Source organism: Phaethon aethereus (genome assembly GCF_964289735.1).
Source record: "Phaethon aethereus genome assembly, chromosome: 17".
In the NCBI taxonomy this organism is placed as follows: Eukaryota; Metazoa; Chordata; class Aves; order Phaethontiformes; family Phaethontidae; genus Phaethon; species Phaethon aethereus.
In genome coordinates this window covers 4,361,667-4,384,438 of record NC_138593.1, presented here as the reverse complement: position 1 = coordinate 4,384,438, position 22,772 = coordinate 4,361,667, and the positions used below count along the sequence as shown (strand labels likewise).

At 46.3% G+C, this 22,772-nt stretch overlaps 1 protein-coding gene across 1 annotated transcript; it reads left to right on the top strand.

The window, feature by feature from the left end:
- Window positions 1-258: 258 nt before the first annotated feature.
- On the top strand, window positions 259-18,259 carry DHX37 (DEAH-box helicase 37; the record flags this gene model as incomplete). Its single annotated transcript, XM_082007580.1, has 27 exons — window positions 259-370; window positions 1,121-1,290; window positions 2,129-2,241; window positions 2,988-3,315; window positions 4,029-4,177; window positions 4,988-5,080; window positions 5,578-5,674; window positions 6,062-6,175; window positions 6,910-7,011; window positions 7,520-7,634; window positions 8,002-8,097; window positions 8,691-8,767; window positions 9,518-9,653; window positions 9,914-9,990; window positions 10,582-10,814; window positions 11,264-11,375; window positions 12,115-12,221; window positions 12,622-12,810; window positions 12,939-13,063; window positions 13,350-13,466; window positions 13,595-13,767; window positions 14,166-14,280; window positions 14,716-14,853; window positions 15,213-15,307; window positions 15,751-15,824; window positions 16,754-16,851; window positions 18,177-18,259. The coding sequence occupies 27 exons, from the start codon at window positions 259-261 to the stop codon at window positions 18,257-18,259; spliced, it is 3,438 nt and encodes a 1,145-aa protein (XP_081863706.1).
- Between the last annotated feature and the right edge of the window lie 4,513 nt (window positions 18,260-22,772).

The following is a 22,772-nucleotide window of genomic DNA, read 5'->3' as shown; positions in this document are numbered from 1 at the left end:
CAGCTGGGAGGCACCGGAGGAGTGGCCGGACGCGCTGCCAGCCCCGGGCAAGCCTGCGGCCTGCGCTCCCGCCGAGCCCCCGGCGGTTCCAACTGCGCTCCACGCCTGCGCACGCCGCCGTGCACCGCCCCCTTCTCGCGAGACCGCGCGCCCCCGGAAGTGGGGGCCGCTGGGAGCTGCACGTGGGACCGGGACGGGCCGCGCCGCGCTGCTCCCGCCGCCATCGCCGCCGCCATCGCCGCCGCCATCGCCGCCGCCATGGGCCGGGCGCGCCGCAGGCACAACTGGAGGGCCCGGCTGCCGCAGGGCATCGCGCAGCCGCCGCCCGCCGCCCAGCCACTGGAGCTGCCTCTGGAGCTGGAGCTGGGAGGTGCGGCGAGCGCCGGGCTGGGGCCGCCCGGCCCGGTTCTCCTCTCTTCCTCGGCGCTACGTTCGTTATTGCAACCTGGGGTTGTTAACGTTGCTAAAGCGACCCTTGAGTTGCCGAGACTAGAATTATTGTCATGTCTTTAATGTATCTTTAGTATAGTTTTATTGGAAACGTTAAAATAATTATCTAAAAGTATCTTACAGGCTTTGACTTACAGCTCTATTAAAGCAATTACTGCATTTAAACAATTCTTTATTAAGGCGATTATTAAAATATTTTTATGTTTAACATTTGCATTCTGAAACGTTACTTTTAAAAAACACCACGTTTATTGTATTATTTTTACTATGCAAGCTTGAGTAATACGGTTTTTTAGTATTAAAAACTACTCGCTCTGGGAGAGGCAGGAGGCTGCGGGGTCACCCCGAGACCCGCCGTGTCCTGGGCTGCTCCGCTGCTCCCTGACCCCTAGGGGAGTCAAATGAAAAGACAGAAGTTTCATAGTGCTGTTACGTAAGTCAAGGAAAATTCCCCTCACTGCTATAGTAAGCACAGGGTTATCGAGTCCCCAGTTTCATGGTCATTCGCCCTTGCTGATGATGCAGGATTAATTTTTTTTTTTTGGCTGGGGATGAGGGTTATGTTTGTTTAAAGTGACTAAATCTAGTATGGTTTGTGATAAGGCTGTTAAGCAGTGTGCTGAAAATAATCTGCCTGGCACAGGTGAATAATCAAACACATGGCTTTCAGATGAAGCAGCGCTGAAGGGAATTGATGGAAGTAATGCCCTGGTCCTGCCAGCAAAAAAAGCAAAGAAGAAAAAAGTAGCCTGTGTTGTGCAACAACAGAAGAAACCCCTAAGCAAGAAACAGAAGAAAAACCTGCAGAAAGTTTTAGAGCAGAAGGAAAAGAAAAAACAGGTACGTTGCTGCTTGTTGGTAACTCCAGCTTTGTGACTTCTGTTAACATGATGAAGTTAACTTAATATCGGTGTATGGAAAAGGCTGATGTTAATAAGCAGCTGTTGAGGTTTCCCTTGTGCTGTGACGCTGCCAGTCCCCAATAAGTGATGCGATTATGTTGCTGGTGTGAAAAACCAGAGGTGGAGCGACTGCTCTGCAGTGCCAGCGAGCGGTGTTGGGATGTGAACTGTCCGGGGCGTCTCAAGGACGTGCAGATGCTGCAGAATGCCCAGCTTAATGTACCCCTAACTGCTACTGCCAGTGCATCTGAAATATTTATTTCTAGCTCTTGTATATTTTCTGTATGTATATGTACCCATTTACAGCTTTTCTGTCTTTTATGAAAAACTTTCCAAGCAAAATTTCCATTTGTTTTAGTGTCAGAATAATGATTGACAAATTAACTCTCTTTTTGGAGGTAGTTTAAAGCTGCTGCTGTCTGACCTCCTGCCAGCACTATGTCCCACATGAGGGAGTTGACAGGAGGCTTCCATTGTGCCAGTCCTCCCTCCAGTATTTTAGTTCAAATCCATTTTCTTCGCTGTTGTTTGAAGGGTGCAGCTGAGCTTTTCATTGCAGCAATGAAGAGTCAAGTTCACAGTTGTTCTGTTTTTGCTCTAGTGCAGGGACAGAATCTTCATCAGGGAGGACTGACCATATGGCAGCAGGAACATCTTTACAGCTTTGCAGCAAGATTTGCCAGAGCACACCCTTTAAAAACTCAAGTGCAAATCCTGAAATTAAGTTATTTCCTAGTGAAAATAAGCACTGATTTTTGCTTGTTTTTCCCAAACAGCGAGCTGAGTTGCTGAGCAAACTGAATGAGGTTCAAGCTTCCGAGGCAGAAATGAAACTTCTGTACACTACTTCCAAACTGGGTATTGGGGAACGCATGTATCAGATTAAAAGGTAAAGCATTATTTGGAAAGAACCATTCTGGTTTATTGCTGTGATTGAAAACTTGGCAACCTTCTTCGCTTTTTTTTTTTTTTTTTGCTTGATTTGTTTTTTTTTTTCTTCTTACTGTGTATAGGTTCTGTAGAACGGGATGGAGTTAAATAATTTTCTGTTTTTATCTGCTTATATAGTAGTTGTTTTCCTAAGGAGAGGTTGTTAGTTAAAATAACCTGGTCTTCCTTTTCATAAGGGGTTGGGGTGGGTGACAATTATATCTGCATACTCTTAGAAATCATGCTAAACTACATAATTGGTGGATAAACGTTTACCCTTTTTTGTATTGGAAAACATAAACTGATGAGGTCCTTAGTTACTGGGTTTATCAAGAGCTGCATTTGTCAGAGGCTGAAATAAACAACAAAGATGTCTTCTAAAGAAATTAATAAATGTCCGTATAGAGTGTGCTTAGATATGAATCCAGCGATCGGGTCAGCTGAAGCTTTACCTAGCAGAGTTGTGAAAACCTCCAAGAATGGAGATGCTTGGAGAACTGGGTTAACCTCTCTGGGTAACTTCTTTGTGGCACTGCACTACAACCAAGGTGTAGAAGGTTTCCCTGTTTGAGTTTGTTTCCCTGGGTTCAGGCTCAGTGACTTTTAGTGATGCGACTTTTCCGGTTTGTGTGGAAGACGTGTCTGGCTTGAGGTTCTGGAGAACATTGACCGAAACATAGTTCACATGTTGATGTTTTGTTCTAGGATGATACAGGAGCCAGGGACTGCTGTACCCGAAAAGATCAGGAGCATCAGCGGTGCAAACAAGAGAAGACACAGCTCAGGTTCAGAATCGGAGCTTGAGGAAGAGCCCAGTAGCTCTGAGGAGGAGAAGGAAGAGCAGAAACAAGAAGTTGAAAAGTCTTCAGCCAGTGATTTGAGTACTGCTGAAAAGCCAGAGGAAGGTATGAAGAAGACCGTGGCTAATCAGCACCTGGCTGATCCTAGTGCGCCAGTTTGCCAGACAGCCTCCAACAAACCATCTTGCAAGCCTGCGGTTTTCATTCCAGTGGACAGGTCTCCTGAGATTCAGGTGAGGTTCTGTGAACAGTGAAGTGCTTATCAAGGGGGTTGGAAATTCTGGTATCTTCCATCAGATTAGGTCACTGCAGACACTACAGCGTTATCTTGTGTCTCTTGCTAACCCTGCATGGCAGCAGTGTCCGCTTAGGGTCCTTGTTGTGGCAAGTTGTACACGTACATGTCTGACCTTTAAGCCTGTGGTCTGGTGGAAGGATTTTTGTTTTAGGATATAAGCATTTGTCTCTAGTTTTAAATATAGAATCTACTAGCAGTCTTTTATCATTCTTCGCTGGAAAGTCTTGTGAAGTCACTTTCAGCTCTCCATTACGCTGTATCTTAGGCAGGGTAGTTTTATTCCATTTGCTGTAGGTAGAGTGTTCTGTAGAAAGGGGAAGAGCCCTGCATGTGTCTGAACAGACAAGACAGAGTTGTGAAATGAGTTTTTGCTTGAAGCGCTGTATTGGTAAACTCAAGGGACTCTGAAGTTTCATCAATTAAAAGTGCAGGGCTTGCCAGCTGCTTTCTGGGAATCTGTTCTGATGACCCGCTCTTGGACATGCTGCTGTGATATTAGCTGGTTTAGAGCTTTTTGAACCACAAAGCTTGCAGAATTCCTTTTTGTGGGTTTAATACTCTGAGGAATGTAACAGTTTTCAATCCTGGGGAAAACAAAGGGAGCGAAATACAAAACAGTGCAACTAAAACATGTTTTATATTATTTAGGAAGCAAGACTAAAGCTTCCAATCCTTGCTGAAGAGCAAGTAATCATGGAAGCCATTAGTGAGAATCCCGTTGTCATCATATGTGGAGAGACGGGAAGCGGTAAAACCACACAAGTGCCTCAGTTTCTCTATGAAGCTGGCTATGCCAGGTACGAGTTTTCTTTTATTTGCAGCAAATGTAAATAGAAGAATTGACACTGAGCTCAGTCACTTCTGATTTTGTTTCTTTTCTTCTGATATGGCTGAACTGAACTTGGTCTTTTCTGTGCAGTGGTAGTGACCATGTTGAATGGGCTTTTAAAAAATCTGAAGGGAATATGATTGTGACTTGCAAAAGTCTCTCCACATAAGCAGCCCTCTGAAACCTCTAAGGTAAAAGTTTTATTCAAAGCCACTGGCCTGTTTGTCACAGAGGGGCTTTATTGCCTGCCCATCTTACATAGTTTAACCTCTGCCTACAGAGGTTTGTTTTTACCTTTGCAAGAAAATGTGCATATTTCTGAAGAACATCTTTGAAAATAGCTGTGGTTCATCTGGTGTTGTTGGTAACATTCATAAGTTTGGGCACCTCATAAGATGCTTCTTGTGAGCTGCATCAAGGTGTATCCAGCTTCTGTGCTGCTGCTGCCTGAGCCTGAGTTTCTTTTGAAATGTACTCTCTTGCCAGAGGGATGTCCACCCAGAGGGGTGCGAGTTCAGTCAGATGGAATTACAGAGACAACGTCTGAGGGAAAAATTCCTGTGATACATGCATCTTCAGATCAGTACATGTATAATAGAAGCATAATCCCAAAGCTTCCTTTCTTTGTTTTTCTTCTAAACTAAAAGTGATACTGTGTGAGTGATGCTACTTAATTTAGAACCATTGTGCAGAAATCCTGTTGTCATCTTTCTAAGTGTTTCTCTCTTTAAAACAAGCAGCCAAACAATCCCTCCTTTTCTTTCCTTCACCCCTTTAGTTCAAATGGTACTATTGGGATCACCGAGCCTCGGCGTGTGGCTGCAGTGTCTATGTCCCAGCGAGTCGCTAAGGAAATGAACTTGTCACACAGGTGAGGAGGCAAAAAGCTGAGACCTTGCTAGCAAGATAACACTGAAATGCTCTGTCATAGACAAATATGTCATAGACTAAAATCAGGACTTGCACATTGCTTCTTCAGTCTTTGATGAAGAACTGTGGGACAGTTACTTATAAACCCCTCTGTGGGGGCATCTAAGAAAAAAAATGTGCAGATTTGTTGCTACTAATGTTTGTAAGTTATATTTTAGAGAGAGCTTTGTGGAGATGGTGTACGGGCAGTGGTCCTAGTTTGTCTCCATATGAGAAAGCATCCCATAACAGTAAAATTATTCAAAGTGACATTGCTGTATATCCCAGCTTCTAACATTTTGTGTGTACAAGGCTCTGGGGAGCTGGTGGTGTGCTTTTTGTCTTGTCTTGGCTTCAAGTCTTAATTTAGTTAGGCTGAAGGCTGCCTCCTGGTCTGAACGTGAATTTTCTGTTTCTCCCTATGCTTTTTCTTGTGGCTACCCTGATATTTCCTTGCAGGGTGGTTTCATATCAAATCCGATATGAAGGCAACGTTACAGATGAAACACAAATCAAGTTCATGACGGATGGTGTGCTGCTGAAAGAAATTCAGAAGGTAAGTTGCTGTCCTCAGTGCTGTAAAAATGAAAGTATTTTGTATAGCTAGGAAGAGAGGCCAGTTGCGTGGCGTGGACTTGATGCCAGCCTTTTCAAAGCAAAATCCCTTTCAGCACTGGAGATGTATTTCCTCTCAAACTTTTATATTCCTGCCCAAGTCCCTAAATGTTACATTATCTTGTGGTGTAAAATGAGACCAAGGCAGAGACTCTCAGGAACTAGGCTGCTTCATGTAGGGTAAACGCATTAAACTGTGCTCAAATATGTGGGAGAGACTGCAGCCATGAGGATGGGAGGCATCAGTGTTTGTGTAGCTGTATGTTGTCTTGACTTAAAGATGTCCTTGAGCGAGGCTTCTTGTGGTGAAATCAATCTCTCTTCTCAGGACTTTATGCTTTCAAAGTACAAAGTCGTCATTATTGACGAAGCCCATGAAAGGAGTATGTACACAGATATCTTGATAGGCCTCTTGTCTCGCATCGTGCCTCTTCGTGCAAAGGTAAGAGAAGCAGGATTTCTGTGTTAGACGTAGATGCGCTGGGGAGGGGGTGTTAAACATGAAGAGACTCTGTGGGAACAGGGACTCTGTGTGATGTGGAAGTTGATGGAGATCTGATGGAAACCATGACAGAACGCTCAGTAGTGTGTTTGTCTTTCCATATGACTGAAGAAGCACAGAGCCTACAAAAAGGGGGAAAATGGTACATATCAGTACCAACAGATATCTTTTCAGGCAATATCCAATTAATTTTAGACTTACAGTGCCACAAGACACGGGTAAATAATTAAAATTAACAGCCTGTTAGAAAGGAAGATGCTTACTGTTGCACTGGAATGAGCCACCAAGAGCAGTGCTTAGGAGAAGATGCTTCGGGACAGATAGCGTGAAGTGTTTGGTCCTGACTGATGCTGGGGGCTGGTGGACTGCAAGGCAGTGCTTGGCATCTGTGTGTGTATTGCTTAGGGATGGAGAGAGCATGCAGTGGTTTAGGGGCAGGTCACTGTCAGCATCAGCGTTGCCAGCGTAGGGTTTTATGTATTTTATGGCATGTTGCATTTGAAGCTGTGTGTATCCTCTGTCGATTGACACGGTGCTTTTGTTGTCTTAGATTTTGAGTGCTTTGGTGCAGAATCTTGTATCCAGTCCTGCTAATAGCTCTGGGTTTGTGTGCTGTGTAGCTTACCTGCCACGTGCTTTCAGGGCACAGAATAACAGTGTTTGTGTCCCTGCAGAAAGGGCTGCCACTGAAGCTGATCGTCATGTCAGCTACCCTTCGTGTTGAAGATTTCACCGATAACAACAGGCTGTTTTCTGTTACACCTCCTGTTATTCAGGTATTGTTCTCTTCCCTGGGATCTGTGTCAGATGTAACAGCTGAAATACAGTGAGGGCTTCCTTTATAAAACCAGTTAAAAAATAGGGGCACTCTAATCTTTCCAGTTGGTGCTGAAATCTTTCGGATATCAATTTAAAAATAGTTACTTTGTTTAGACTATTGTTTCTTTTGGGACTTGGTGTTTTTCTTTCCACTTTTATCAGAAAACTGCCCCAGCAGAATCTGATTATATTGAAAAACTGTGAGTTACGGTTCATGAGAACTAGAAAGCCTCAGTCTGAGTTGATGATCTGAAAGAGAGGAAAGTTTTGGTTTCTAGCTTGGTTTTGTGGTGTTCAGGGTAGACAGCACCGATAACTTCTATGGGTCAGGTGTTTTGTAGGTTACCAAAACCAAGAGCTTAACAGAAATACAGGGTGAGCTTTTCTTGTTCTCCCATGAAAGCTATAATGATTGTGCTGGAGTTATGACAGCAAACAAACCCTTTTTTTCTGTTTTCTTTCTAGGTAGATGCAAGGCAATTCCCTGTAACTGTTCACTTTAACAAGAAAACTCCCCTAGATGACTACAGTGGGGAGTGCTTCAGAAAGGTGTGTAAAATCCATCGAATGTTACCCTCAGGTAAGGTCACTGCTGAGAACCTCTCATATTCTTTACACTTAGTATGTCTAAAGTTTTCTGGATTGTTTTTTGGGGGGAGGTTTTTGTTGTTTTTTATTTTGGTTTGGGGGGAGGTTTTTTTGTAAGTTGAACATGGGACTACAATGATGTATTTTGTGCTTTTACTTAGAACGTTTTTCTTGTGAAAATTACCCTTCATTTTAGCGTGCTTTTTGAGGGAGTAGTAGAAGACAGATGCAGTCAAACACCCTGTTCCTCCTTGTTACTTCACAGTGTATTTGACCTGTCTTTTTATCGATAATGAAATCTGAAGCTTTCCAAGGGCAAATACCGATGCTGACATTGTGAGTGATTTCTTCTCTTGCAGGTGGGATTTTGGTGTTTTTAACAGGCCAGGCAGAAGTTCACTCTCTCTGTAGAAGGCTAAGGAAAGCCTTTCCATTCCAAAAAAAGAACATTGCAGGTAATGCTACAGAATAAAGGACTGTTAAACTTTGAATTTACCCCACTGAGAAGTGAGCTTGCTTTGCACCTAAAAATAAGAGCTTTTATTTAAAAAAACCCAAAACCAAGGGTTGGGGAAAGGGCTCATTGTGGATGAATTTGATGACTGACTGTTAAGTTTGTGCTGTTTTGAGTTTGGGGAAAAGGTTTTTGTGTATGATCCCTTCCAGTTCCCCAGAATCCATTGCATTTCTTCACTTACTGTATAATTTGTGAATTAAAGTGGAAATGCTGCTGTTTGTTGGTGACTGCTTATTTTCAGGATAGTGGAATTTCCCAAGGTGACTCTAGATTGTTTCCTAAACCTCAAGGCATATACAGCTGCTGTGTGTGCTGCTTTCGATCCTCTGTATGGTTCCTAACTGGAATTACAGCATTAAACTTTTGTATCATCCCTGTCCCCTCTGCCTCCAATGTGACTGTTTGCTTCTTTCACACTGTGACACTTTTTGAATCCCCAAAAAGATGGGAGTGGGACCAGACTCTCCCCACTACCTTTTCCAAGAGGAAAGCATGCTCAGCTAACAGTAATTCCACTGGCTCTTTTTGTAGGAGGAGATGATGACAAAGAAGAATCAGTGGAAGAAATCAGAAAATTTAAGAAATCAAGGAAACGGAAGAAAGTTATGGTAATGTGTGATGGCTAGAATTCCTCCAAGAGACAGGAAGGAGCAGGTATCCTCCCTGCAAAACAGTACTCCCGTGTAGCCCTGTTCCTCACCAACCTGTTTTAGACTTGCAGGAAGCCTTGCAAACTACGTGTGTCCCCACAGGAAACCCTGTAATACTACCTACACTGATAACTGCTGCATTATGAGCAGCAGAGTGCTAAAATGTTTCCCTGCATATTATGGGCAGGAGATTGATTTCAGTTGAGTACTGACCATTAAAACTGTAATGGAAGGAGTTCCAGACTTGCTGGCTCCAGGGCTGCTCCTCATCTTGTTGGTTGTTACCCAAAATTGGGACTGATGCACCTGTGACAAAGGGTAGCGTTTGGCTTCCACCCAAGTCCTACATGCACTTTGTTATCAGGAGATCTTGATGTTATAGATATACTATCCACTGACATTGGATCTGGGTAGATGAAGGGGGCTGAAGTAAAGAAATTTTACCCTTTCCCACTGTCGTCCAAGTGAAGAAGCTTGGCTCAGCACAAAATGCTGTTTAAAATACTTGAGTTATTCCCCCCCTGATTCTCACAGTTACCAACTGCTTAACCTCAGCCTTAAAATACAAATGAAATCTCTTAATCCTTCTGTCACCTTCAGGTCAACAAATGTTTGGAGTAAGTGCGCAGCTTAGCTTTCAAAGCAATAACAAGTGCTGTTTGTGTCCCTCCATTAATGCTCTGTGGTCATCTTTCCTGTCTTTCTCAGACACTCCCCAAGATTGATCTGGACAATTACTCTGTTGTACCGGTGGATGAAGGAGATGAAGACAGAGATGCTGAAACTGATGATGACATTGCAGGGTCTGATATTGACCTTGATTTAGGAGATGGAGACTCAGAAGGTTTGGCACTTAAGAAATAAAAATTCCGTATCTCCTGTCACCTGTCAAATGTGCAACATAAGCCAGTTGTCCTTTGCTAAACTGCTGTAGTAACACAGCAGTCCTGTGTCATGGAAAAGTGGTTAAGGTTTTCCAGCTTCAGCTTTGTACCAAATACTTCACTAGTTTTAAATGAAGTGGTATTTGTGAAGACATTGTTGGGACTAAGACTGGAAGTTGACTTACCGTGTATTTAACAATATTGGTTTGTTTCTTCACAGATGAGAAGTCTGATTCATCCGTTCCACTCTATGTGCTCCCGCTCTATTCTTTGCTAGCACCAGAGAAACAAGCAAAGGTAAAGGATTTATTGTCACAATGAGTAAATCAACCTTATAGATATGTGTGATCGTTGTCTAAAGCCACATGTGCTTTGTGAGTTAAAATTTCCATCTTGGACTACGCATCAGTGGGCAGACTTGAGTGGCCCAATGGGCAAGTTGGGATGGGATCAGAGCAGGCCTTGCTTGGGCTGGGATCTCCCTAATGTGCCAGGTCAGCAGGTTGGGAGAGATGAAAAGTGACAGTCCTGCAGCATGTTGAAATTAGGTATGGCTCTGAGGCACATCAGGATCCCACTGCCAACAGGCAGTTCATCCAAATTCTTGCATTCCCTCTTGGGCTTTGGAGGTGGCAGTGTTATGTCTAAATACAACTCAACACTGGTGTCTGCATCACCTGGAGCCCTTGTGGATGTTTCTGAGGAATTAGCTGAGCTGCATAGAGAGCTGTAGAGCTGGAGACAAGGGGTTAAGTCTTTGGCCTCACTCTTGGGTTTCACCTGCAATGCTGTATGCGTTGTCATCCCTTTGCAACCCATCCAAGTTGACTGCCTGTCTTTTTCTCCATTGTTGGCACTGCATTTCACATGCTTACCTGTTTCTTGTAGGTATTCAGGGCTCCTCCTCCTGGCACAAGACTGTGTGTTGTAGCCACCAACGTGGCTGAAACATCGCTTACCATCCCAGGCATCAAATATGTGGTTGACTGTGGAAAGGTCAAGAAACGTTTCTACGACAAGATTACTGGGGTTTCATCTTTCAGAGTCACCTGGATATCTCAAGCGTCAGCTAACCAGCGGGCAGGGCGGGCTGGCCGGACAGAACCAGGGCACTGCTACAGGTTAGCTACCAGCCATGGAGATGGTTAGAAGAAAGAAAAAGCCTAAGGAGTGTCAATGTGAATCTTACCGCTTCCCTTGTCCTGCTGCCCCTTTCACAACAACCTCCTGCTGCTTGAAGCATTTTGGTTTTGTCTGCTCTTCATTCAAATAGGAGAGATGAAGCCAAACATGAACCGTCACTGGTGATGTTGGTTTGACACTTTGGCTTCTCAGGGGCTTTTCTCTTGCTGAAAACCCTTATTTTGGTGGCCAGATTAGCATGGATTCCACTCCAGACCACGTCAACTTTATGTGAATGAGGCGGTATGCCCCAGCCATGTAAATAATTACATGGTTGTGTAAATAGTACCCACAGCTGCCTTTTTTAAAATCCCTTGCCAATTTTTCATGCATATCTTTTCAGTTAAGGTTTCTTTTAAGTCTCTAAGCAGCATTTCTGGTCCACTAGGTTATACTCTTCAGCAGTCTTCATGGACTTTGAGAAATTTTCTGCTCCAGAAATAACAAAGCGGCCGGTAGAAGACTTGATTCTGCAAATGAAGGCATTAAATATAGAAAAGGTGAGGTGTAAATTTGCTTTGTACTACAGCGCTTATTAAAGTGGTTGTCCCTAGGAGCCAGAAACAAACACAAATATCTTTTAGCATCATTGCTTGAGGCTGTGCCTTGTGTTAGAAATTAGGATCCTGGGACTTGATTTTGGTTCTGCAAATTGCAGAAGCTGCTGTGAATTGTCACCGGCACTGGAAGTGTTCAGAAAACATGTAGACGTGGCACTTCAGGATATGGTTTAGTGGGCATGGTGGTGTTGGGTTGATGGTTGGACTTGATGATCTTAAAGGTCTTTTCCAACCTTAATGATTCTGTGATTCTGTGAATTCCACCAGGCCTTACAGACATGTTTGTTCAGATAAGAAGAGCTTTCTTATGTTCTTAATAGTAAAAAAATTCCTGCCCAAACAGGGGTTGTGTTTTGGAGATTCTTGAGCACTTTCAAGAAAGTGCAATACTTAAAGTTAGACCTTAAAGCAGCCTGCCCTAGGCGGTGCCTGGAGTCAGTGGCAGCTAAGGGTGACGATGGTATTCCTGTTTCCTAATGTTTTTGTTCTAAGTGTTTCCTCCTATTATAAGTCCTTTCCTCTCGCTCCTGGCAAACATCCTAAAAGTTTTTCTTTGGTATATATAACCAGAGGGGAGGATTTTGCTCCCTTCCAGGACTTCATACTGCGTTCGGTGTCTGTTTTTCAATGGGAACGGTGTCAATGATGTACTGAGAGCGTTTTCTCTTGATGTCCATAGGTAATCAACTTCCCATTCCCAACACCACCTCCAGCAGAAGCACTTGCAGCAGCTGAGGAGTTGCTGATAGCCTTGGGTGCCTTGAAGGAACCCCCTATGACGGGAAGGTAACATTTGCGGTCCCCTCTTGGCGCACTGCTGCTCAGCCTCCACTGTGGAGGCAGTGGGTACTGTGATCCTTCTGCCTACTTTTCTATCTCGGCCCTCGCAGCTGAGGGTGTGCTTTTGTACAGGGGCTGGCATCATTTTAACAGTCTCTGGTTCAGCTGTGTTTGTTGTACTGGCGCTGGGTGTGTTTGGGCAGGGAAAGACTGTGCTAGGAGTGTGCCATGCAGGGCAGGTGGGAGCTGCATGAGGAAGAGAAATCTTTCCCTGAGCCTTTGGGACCAGCACAGAACAAAATTTGAGAAAACACATCAAATTAATTGGGCTGCCAAAATCAGAAACACAAACTTATTCTGATGCAGAAGTTACTTCATTACATGACTTTTTCTCTTCCTCCCCCAGGCTGAAACAGCAGCTGGCAGCAAAACTGAGTTGCCCTATTAGTCCCCTGGGCAGAGTAATGGCCACTTTTCCTGTAGCCCCCCGCTATGCGAAGATGTTGGCATTAAGCAGGCAGCACGACTGCCTCCCGTACACCATTACCATAGTGTCTGCAATGACCGTCCGGGAGCTTTTTGAAGAGTTTGACAGGTGAGTGAGGTAGCCTGACATCCTATTTACAGGATGCATCACCTTGTCACAGCTGATGCTCCTCTTACATGGAGGCCCCTCTGCAGGTAAGCACAGTACTCATTTATGCTGTTCTGTGTTTCTTTTAGGCCATCAGTAAGTGAGGAAGAGACGGCGAAACTGAAGGGGAAGAAAGCAAGGCTTTTACAGATGCAAAGGATCTGGGCTGGGCAGGGGTCGATGCAAAAGCTAGGAGACCTCATGGTGATGTTAGGTATTGAGACAGCGATTTCCCTGTAATGTTAACTTCCACTCTGTTCTCCTGCCCGTCACCCTGAGCTCTCAGCTGTATACAACTAAAGGCATCCTTGTGCTGTAGGACCAAGTCCAGCAGTATGTTTTCTAGGCTGTTCTCTGGGCAGCCTGCCAGTGTCCCAGGCTAATGACAAGTCGGAACTGTGATATGCATGTGTTGACTATGTCAGTACTGTCCCACAGTTGGTTTAATTAGGAGAACTGATTGTCTAAGTTGTTTTTTCCACCTGACTGTTTGCTTCCAGGAGCAGTGGGGGCCTGTGAGTATGCTGGGTGTACACGTAAATTCTGTGAAGAAAATGGGCTCCGATACAAAGCCATGCTGGAAATCAGGCGCTTGAGAGGGCAGCTGACAACAGCAGGTAAGCAGGTTTTGAGAGGAACTGCCGTGTTTATTCTCTTCCAGGGGGTAACAAATCAGCTGGGCTGTTTGTTGCAACTTTTTTTTTTTTCCTATTGAATCTTAACTCACCTTTTTTTGCCTCTGCAGTGAACTCAGTCTGCACTGATGCCGGTCTCTATGTTGATCCAAAGATGAAGCCCCCAACAGAAGCTCAAGCAATTTACTTGAGACAGATTGTGCTGGCAGGGCTGGGGGATCACGTTGCCCGAAGGGTTCAGGCAGAAGAGCTCCTAGACGACAAGTGGAAAAATGCCTACAAGGTAAACAGCTTGACTTGACTGAATTCCTCTTCCCCTGTGTGGCAGAAAGACACTCCTATGCAAAGCGTGGGCTTCTGGCTGGATGCAGCATTGGGGCTGCATGTGCTGGCTTTCTACAGCTTCTCTCAATAGATTTTAAGTTTCAAGTGTTGCAATTTCCCAGTCTTCACATAGGAATTGTTATAAAAGAGCTAAGAAGTAGCATTAGTCCATCTTGCAAAGTACTTGATGTCTCCAGAGAAAGTGAAGCAGAAAATTACGGCGTTATTAAAAACCTCTGTCACTTAAGGAAACCACATAAATACACATCTGAGAGAGACTGAAATTAGATGCAATCAAGAAATTGGATTGCCAGTCACTCATCTTACTCTGCATCAATCTTCTGTGCTTTCTTAAAGACTGCGCTCCTGGATGACCCAGTGTTCATCCATCCAAGCTCAATCCTCTTCAAACAACTTCCAGAGTTTGTGGTGTATCAGGAAATTTTTGAGACTACAAAACTGTACATGAAAGGTGAGGCTGCTGTGGTCCCTACTTGTTCTTCAGTTATGGTGAGGAATTCAGAAACACCTTAGCAGAACGTTTCCCTTGCTTCGGTGACTGCATGCCCTCCTTACAGAGTGGTTGTGCCTCCTGGGGTTTGGATCCTTACGCTTTCTGGATCTGGATCTGGATCAGGGGAAAAATTGCCCTAGTTTATCCTTTGTCTAGCAGAACAGGCTGGAGCAAAGCTCAGCTTCTGAAATAGCTGCTCTGCACCAGTTCTGTCAGCAATTGCTACCTATTGCTGATCTCTGAATAAAAGAATTTAAAGTTGACTAGAAAAATGAGATACAAGTGAATGTCTGGAGATGAGCTCCTGCCTGTGCAGTGTACTCACGGGACTGCTAGCGAGTGGTGGCTCTTGGCAGCAAGTCTGCATTCAGATGTGTGTTTTGCCCTCCTAAGGTGTGTCTGCAGTCGAACCCAAGTGGATTCCTACCCTGTTGCCACCATATTGCCACTTTGGGAAGCCTCTGGAAAATCCTCCTCCGTCTTATTGTCGCAAAACAGGCCGAATTCGATGTCACAGACCAAGCGTCTTTTGTAAGTGTCTTAAACTGTCACTCAGTAGTTTTGTCCAAGAGCTGCTCTATAGTTACTGTAATGCTGCTTTTAACAAGACTGTCAGCAGACCAGAAAGGTCAAGCTCATCTCGGACTGTTCAGAGAGCTTAACAGTGGTTTGAGTAGCTCCATGGGATTCATAGCATTGAAATACCAGCATCTTCCCATTGGCATGGGCATTTTATGCCCATCTGCTGCCCCTGTGAAGGAGCAGGGCTGGCTGGGTGGTGGCAGTATCCTCGCCACTTCGCTTAGCACCTGTGTTGTCAGGAAATGACCCTTGGAAATGTACCCTCCTCATCAAGCATTTAGGAGGCTCAGCGTGATCTTTCTTTACAGATCGAGTTAGCTGGCAGCTCCCTGCTGTGGAAGTTGATTACCCGGAAGGTATTGATCGCTACAAATACTTTGCCAGGTTCCTGCTTGAAGGAAAGGTGAGTGTGTTCCAGCTGCATTACATCCTTGATGTTATCAGTAAGTTTTTAGCCCAGTTTTTGGAGGAGATGAGCCTTGTGTCTTCTTCCGTTGTGTGTGTGCCCATTCCTCATAACTTGTTGGTGGCTGGCGGAGTTTGCTGCAGCGGGTGGGGAAGATATCTTTAAAATAGGAAACAGCATGAAAATCAGCATTTGGCTGAAAGAGACCCCCAAATTTAAGTCCTGTTTGCAAAAGAGAAAAGCTGTATAACTCATGTCTTTGACTGGCTTGTGTCTCAGAATGGACAGAACAAGATTGGTATGGAGACATGGATGGGAGAGAGATGGTAATAGAGAGTATGGGATGGAAATCTGTAGTAGTTCGAGTTCATTGATGATTGTCTCCGCAGAACCATTAATTTACCTTGTTCGTTATATACTTGTTATAACAAATCTTCCAGGTCATTGAAAAGTTGAGTTCTTACAGCCGGTATCTGCTGTCCAGTCCCCTCATAATGCTGAAGACATGGTCCAAGTAAGTTGTTAAAAAGAAACTTAAGTTTGTTGTCTCCACTGAACACTTTTACCTTCCTTTTAAATAAAAAAAAATCAATGCTGGGAAGGGTGTTCCAGATAGTCATCTTGGCTGTAGCTGCAGGGAGAGGAAAATGAGTTTTCTTACCAAGAAGAATTGTGTCTCAAGAGAATTGGGCTATTGTAAGAGCCGTATGAAAGAACACATGCAACCTGCTGGTCACACTGACCTCTGCGGGCTGCTTCATACAAATAAATTGCTCGCACGTGTAAGAAACTGTCAGATGAGCGCTACTACTCTCCTTGCTTTTCTTTGCAGTTTGGCCAATTACACTCTCTTTATTTCTGTTCAAAAACATGTTTCCAACAGACCATGTTTTTCTTGTGCTTTTGATTACACTTATAGAACTGTGACTCTCAAAAGGACTGTCGGCTGTTGCTTCCCTTGCTATCCCCCCGATGTCCTCTCTTGTTTACCAAAATAAGCTTTCTTGTGAGTCTTCTGTGAGTTTTCATGGAGTGGATAGATGCAAGGATTTTGAAGACTTTTCTTAAAAGTGCCTGATGTTATCTGAGGGTCCTGCAACTGCAAAATATTTTCCGATTTTAGTCAATTGGGAGTTCAGGACAGGACCTATGGATTTGTTTTTGCTTTACTGTGTGCTATGCAACTGCCTAGCAGACAACTTCATGCTGCCGGCAACAAGAGCAACCTGCTGCTACTTTTAACAACAAAAAGTTGTGGTGGAGGAAAAAACTGCTTCTAGTGAACTTTCATCCAGAGGTCATGGTTTTTCTACATCTATATTTAGCCTTTTAAAAGTATTAAGAGTATGGATTCAGAAGGGTGAGCTGAATGCTGTAACACTTTTGCTAAACTGTGCTAATGAACATTGTTTTATTGCCCCATTTTGTTTTGGACCAATTTAGACTTCAGCCCAGGACAGAATCCCTCCTGCAGGCTCTAGTTGCAGAAAATTGTGATAATCGTGATGCTTTGCTGGCTGCATGGAAGAAAAATCCTAAGTGTAAGTGTCCTGCTTGCTTGATTATTAGTCATATCAGTGCAGACCTCAAGCATAGTTGATATTTTTAATTAGAATTTTTAAAACAGATGGTTTCACCTGATACACTCTGAATATTTGCTGTTTTCTTACTAGAAACGATAATACTCTGTGTTTCATTCTTGTGAAGAACTGGAGTTTCCTGTACTTTAGAAAGCAACATTTCTTTGGATTTTAAGGGTTTTCTTTTATGTGGTTCTAATCACAGTTAAAATGTTTGCTTTGGCTTTTGAAAAACAAAACTATGATGATACTGTGTCCTGGTCTGGCTGCGATAGAATCGTAAAATCAGTGTTCTGTTCAGGAAAGCTGCATTTCTAAGACCACTGCAGCAGCCCTTACTGTGAGAACAAAGTTGATAAGGCACTTTGTTTTAGTTCACGGCCAGGGATGGAATGCAGGTTTCCATAGTGGTCAAGGCCTCTGGCAGTCTCGAGGCAGCCGGGTGCTAAAGCCAGGAGGAACAAGGCCAAGGCAGCTGACCCAGGCTGGCCAACGGAAGTATTCCATACCATAAACGTCACGCTCACCATAAACTGGGGAGTCTGCTGGGAAGGGCTCGCTCTCTCCATGGCTGCCATCCCGGGAGGGCCTCGCCTGTCACTCTGCTCCCGAGGCTGCTCTCCCTGCACGGGAGCTGTTCTGCTCGCAGGGTTCCCCGACCGGCGTTCCCTGCTGGCAGCGCACAGCTCGCGACCACTGCCTGGGCCAAGTATAACTCTGGGTACTTTATATTGCTTTAGTTATTAATATTAGTTTTATTGTTTTATTGAATCTGTTTATATTTCAACCTATTTGAACCCACAAGTTTCCTTTTTTCCCCCCAATTTCCCTTTCTCAGCTGAGAAGGGGTTTTCGGGGGGTAGAGCGATTGCTAGCGTTCAGTCTGGAGGTGGGGCTAAACCAAGACATACTGTCAGTGGATACACGAAAAATTCTTTACCAAGTAAAATGGATTTTGTTCAATATTAGGGTACCAGATTATGAGCGTTCTTTATAGAAGTAGCAGCAAAGTAGGAAAAAAAAAAAAAATTCTTCCAAGAGGGATTGCAGTGATAACTTTCACAGTAATTCTCCCATACTTGATACTTTTATATCTGCATGCAGGTGTCCAAGCTCCAAGACTATCCCACTGATGGAAAGTTGGCGCTTGCTCTCAGCAGGAGAGGTGCCCTCATTCCCTAGCCTGCCTGCGAGCGAGCTGACTCCACGGGGTCTTCCCTTACCAGCAAAACCGCTCCAGTCCCCGGCTCCTGTAGCCACCTAAACACTCCGCTCTTTTGTTACAGATTTGCTCGCAGCCTATCGTCAGTGGATCCCCGAAGCTATGCATGATGATCTAGCCAAGAAGTGGCCACCAGTAGTGCTGTGAAGTGCCTGACTCTGTTCTTGATGGACTCCTTCTCTCCAAGATGTTTCAAGAGCTTGGGTTTCCTTGGAAATGTGGTGACACAAATGGACTTGCTGTTAGCGATACCTTTTTGTAAGTGAACTGAGTGTTACTCTGGTGTTCTGGGAAGCCCTCTGTGTTCTCAGAAGCTCTACCAGCTGTTTTGCTGGTATTTTGTAATATTAATGTTTGGATAATTTTATCCATTGTATTTTAAAGATTGGTTTTTTTAAGTTTCTCTTTGGACTATATTAGTCATATGAACTATAATAAATATGTATAGTTGTTGGTTTGAATGGGAGAAATGTTTTCTGTGTGGGATGCTGCGATAAGCAGAATTTCGGACCTTTTGGACCCTTCCTCATGCGTGACTGCCGATCCAAACGCAGACTGATGCTTTTGTCGTCATGGTGGGCCGACCCTGGCCAGCAGCTCAGCAGCGCACAGCCGCACTCTCAGTCCCTGTCCCCCCAGCAATACAGGAAGCACAAAAGTGAGAAAACCCGTGGGTAGAGATAGAGATAGTTTAATTAGTGAAGGGAAGAAAAAATCCAAGTGAGGCAGAGGTGATCACTCGCCACCTCCCACAAGATGCCCAGCCAGTCTCTGAGTATGGTGTTATGTGGCATGGACTGTCCCTTTGGCCTGCTCAGGTCAAGCTGTCCTGTTTGTGTCCTCCCAGCGTGTTGCCCACCCCAGCCTACTCATGGGAGAAGCAGAGGGGGAGAAAAGAAAGCCTTGACCCTGTGCTTGTACTGCTCAGCAAGAGCCAAACACTGGTGTGTCATCCACACTGTTTTAGTCACAAATCCAAAACAGCAGCATATGGGCTGCTATGAAGAAACCAACTCCGGGCCAGCCAGACCCAGTACAGTCCTCATATTTCTTTTCCTGCTTCTCTAGGAATTTGCCATGAGTTCAAAGTATCCATTAATCTTGCTTTCAATTATTTTTTTATCCAAGTCTCTCCTCATACCTGGCTCGGTGCTGCAAGAACTTGGCTTTCCTGGTGCCCTTGCTCTGCTACATGGTTTGCCAGTAGTGCTTTGTACAGCCTGGTCCCCCTGAGCCACCCTGCGTTTCATGGGCTGGAGCACTTTTGGGAATACAGCAGCTTTTAGGAAATGCAGCAGAGTTGACCACGCCATCTGATACCTTTGCAAACAAGAAATTTTCGTAGTCCTGGAAGACAGTGTACAGCTTGAGTTTACCTTTCCTTTCACCTAATCTTTTTTTCTCCATGGTAAACCCTGCGCTCACGCTGTTATTTTGCTGTCGCCTGTAAGACGGTGCTGGGAGAAGGTGTGGGCCATGACCCTCCTGCCCCTGTGCTCTGCCGGAAGCTGGTGCAACCCAAGCACAGAAAATGCTGGCATTCCTGCACCCGCTGCTCCTACCATGCTCCAGGGGCTGCCGGCCAGGGCGCAAGTAAGTGTTAAAAATATTTAATGCTGATGAAACAATCAGCTTCGGTTTTCGAGCAAGAAGGAAAATAGCCTGTTGTAGCTGTGTGTTTATAACACAAATGCTGCAATGCTGCGGTGTTTAGCAATGACCACAGGCAGGAGGGTGCTGCGAGCTCCTGGCTGGGCTCCTGTCTGCAGCAAGACCTGCGGCAGAAGTTTGCAAACTGCTCTCTGCTCACGGAAGGGAAGGGGAAAAAAAAGGAAAATATCCAGCCTATTTACAAAATATACATTCTTCAGGAAAGCGGCCAAGAGAAAGCAGAACAGGAAACTCACCCGAGGGATGGCGGGGGAAGAAAAACCACATAAAAACAAGTGGAGATGCCGGGGATTGAACCCGGGGCCTCATACATGCAAAGCATGCGCTCTACCACTGAGCTACATCCCCTCGCTCTGTGGCGTTTTGCGCACGGCACCTCTAGACGGCAGCGCGTGCCGCACGTCAGGCCTAGCGGGCAGGCCGCGCCGCGCCCTGCTCTGCGCCGCGCAGCCCCGCGCAGCTCCGGCGGCGGCACCACGGGCGGGAGCAGCGCGGGGGACGCGGGCGGCCCCTCCGCCTGGGGCTGGCTCCGCGCTGCGGGGGCGGCCGCGTCCGTATAGCAGAGGGCGGGAAAGACGGAATGTGTGCCCGTCCTCGTTAGTATAGTGGTGAGTATCCCCGCCTGTCACGCGGGAGACCGGGGTTCGATTCCCCGACGGGGAGGTCACTTATTTTGGCCTCGGCTGCCTTTTTCCCCGGGCGGCACCCGCGCGGGTGTCTGTGATGCGCAGGTGGAGCGGCGTGACCGCCGGGCCTGCGGACGAGGGTCCGCGTCACATTCCCCACGCGGGGGCAGCCGGTGTGGGACGAGGTAGAGCAGGCAGAGCGGCTTTTCCTGCCAGGGGAGGGGCGCGGGCTGCCTGCTGAGCGCCCCCTGCTGCCGGTGCGCGGGCGGCTCCTGGGCTCTCATCCCCGCCCTGCGGCGGGGCGGAAAGCTGTGCGAAGGGAGGGGCGCGGGAACCGCTGAACACCCCAGGAACCGGTCGCTGTGGCCGCGTGGGTGAAACCCGCGTGGGGAGGACAGGCACCGGCCAGGGCCACAGGCGCTCACGGGTTCGCTGGGCGGGGTCGTATCCACGGCCAGCATGGGGGTTTGCGGCCGCCGAAATAGCTCAGTTGGGAGAGCGTTAGACTGAAGATCTAAAGGTCCCTGGTTCGATCCCGGGTTTCGGCAAAGCTTTTCCCGCCCCCACTCCCTTGATGCCGCTGGTCTTTTTGCCGCCGAGCGGAGCGCGGCCGGGCGGGGGGCGGCTGTAGCACCTGTGGGTGTCGCCGCAGGCGCTCACGCGTGTCGGGTTTTGCCGCAGGAACCGCTTCCTCTCGGGGGTGGGGGCGGGTGCGCGTGTATGGCCCGGCTCGCCGGGGCAATAGAGCAGCGGCCCGTCCTCGTTAGTATAGTGGTGAGTATCCCCGCCTGTCACGCGGGAGACCGGGGTTCGATTCCCCGACGGGGAGGTGAGGAGAGTTTTTGGTTTTCTTCTCATTCCGGCACGGATTTTTCCAATTTCCGAAGGCGATAAAAAAAGCGCAGGTCTGTGTGTGCGGACCCAGAGCGTTCCCGTACTGAAGGAGCCGTCTGAAGCTCACACCTAGCTTTGTACACCGCCGCACACCACTCACAGCCCTATCCCGAGCCCGGGAGCCACACGGCTGCCACCTCCCCGCCTTGCGTCCGGCGCCGTCCGTGCCGCCGCACCTCCCCGCACACGCCCCTCCGCCCCTTTCCCCCCGCAGCGCTGCGCGAAGGGGCCGCCGACCGGCTACGGACCTGGCCGCCAGGCAGGCCGAGCCGCGCGGGGCAGGGGATGTAGCTCAGCGGTAGAGCGCATGCTTTGCATGTATGAGGTCCCGGGTTCAATCCCCGGCATCTCCAAAACAATAGGCCTTGCTTTTTTTTTTTCTTTCTTTCTCCTTTTTTCCTCTTTTTTGCCTACAGCCGTGATGTATTTTATCGGGAGTTAGAGTTGCCACGCCACATTAAACCACAGAAAACTGCACCGTGAATGTTCTGCCCAGCAAAGTCCACAGCAGCAGTTTCCCAGTGGCACAAAACGGTTTTGTTGTCACTTGGTTCTCCTCTTGTGGCAAAACCACAAGATTCTTGTGTGTCTGGGCGTTTTGCTACCACACTAAGGCCTTGCAGATGCAGAGCAGCCTGACAGGAGGAAGGAAGCACCAAACCCCAAAATGCAGGGGGACATTTCCTATTGGGGTGGTTAAAATGCGCCTTGTGCTATTTATTTACTCGTGTTACCTCTAGCTGTTATTTTGAGCCAAATGTTTGGCTACAGCACTGGTAAGTGTGAAGATCCCTGTCGTAAATACCTCCCCAGACAGGATCTCTCCAGGAGAGATATATACCCTGCACATGAATACAAGAATGAGACAGTTCCTACCCCAGAGATTTTGTAATAATAGGCTTGAAGTGACGGGCTTTTTGGCACAGCAGATCAGTATTTGTCAGTATAACAGGCCATGGTCTGTTAGGACCAACATCCTAAGATTCACCAAGCTTATCTTGAAATCATAGGAAGGGGTACTCATCCAGGCAGCATCAGAGAAACACGGAGTGGCTTTGTTCACAGAAAGCCCCCTCCCCGCTCGGGAAAGCACTGTTCTGCAAACCAGCCAGATGTACCTGGGGACTCTGCTGCATTTGGGCCAAACGTCTGCCCTGCAATCTGAATATAATGCAAATCTGAACCTTTAGTGCTGCTCCACTGTTTGATTGTAGGATTCGGATATGAGGTATAAGCTCAGGATGCTCAGTGGTTGGCTGCCTACCCTAATTAGATGAACAACACCACTGTATCATCTTAATTTCTTCCTGTTACAAAACTCCATCTTGTCATGAAATACATTGCCATGTGCTTTTTCAACTATTTTCAGACCAGTCCCGAGTGCTCACCCTGTAACGAAAAGAAGTTTACCATTACTATTCACTTTCAGATGAGGAAAGACCTAAATCTGAAAGGCTACTCCAATCTTT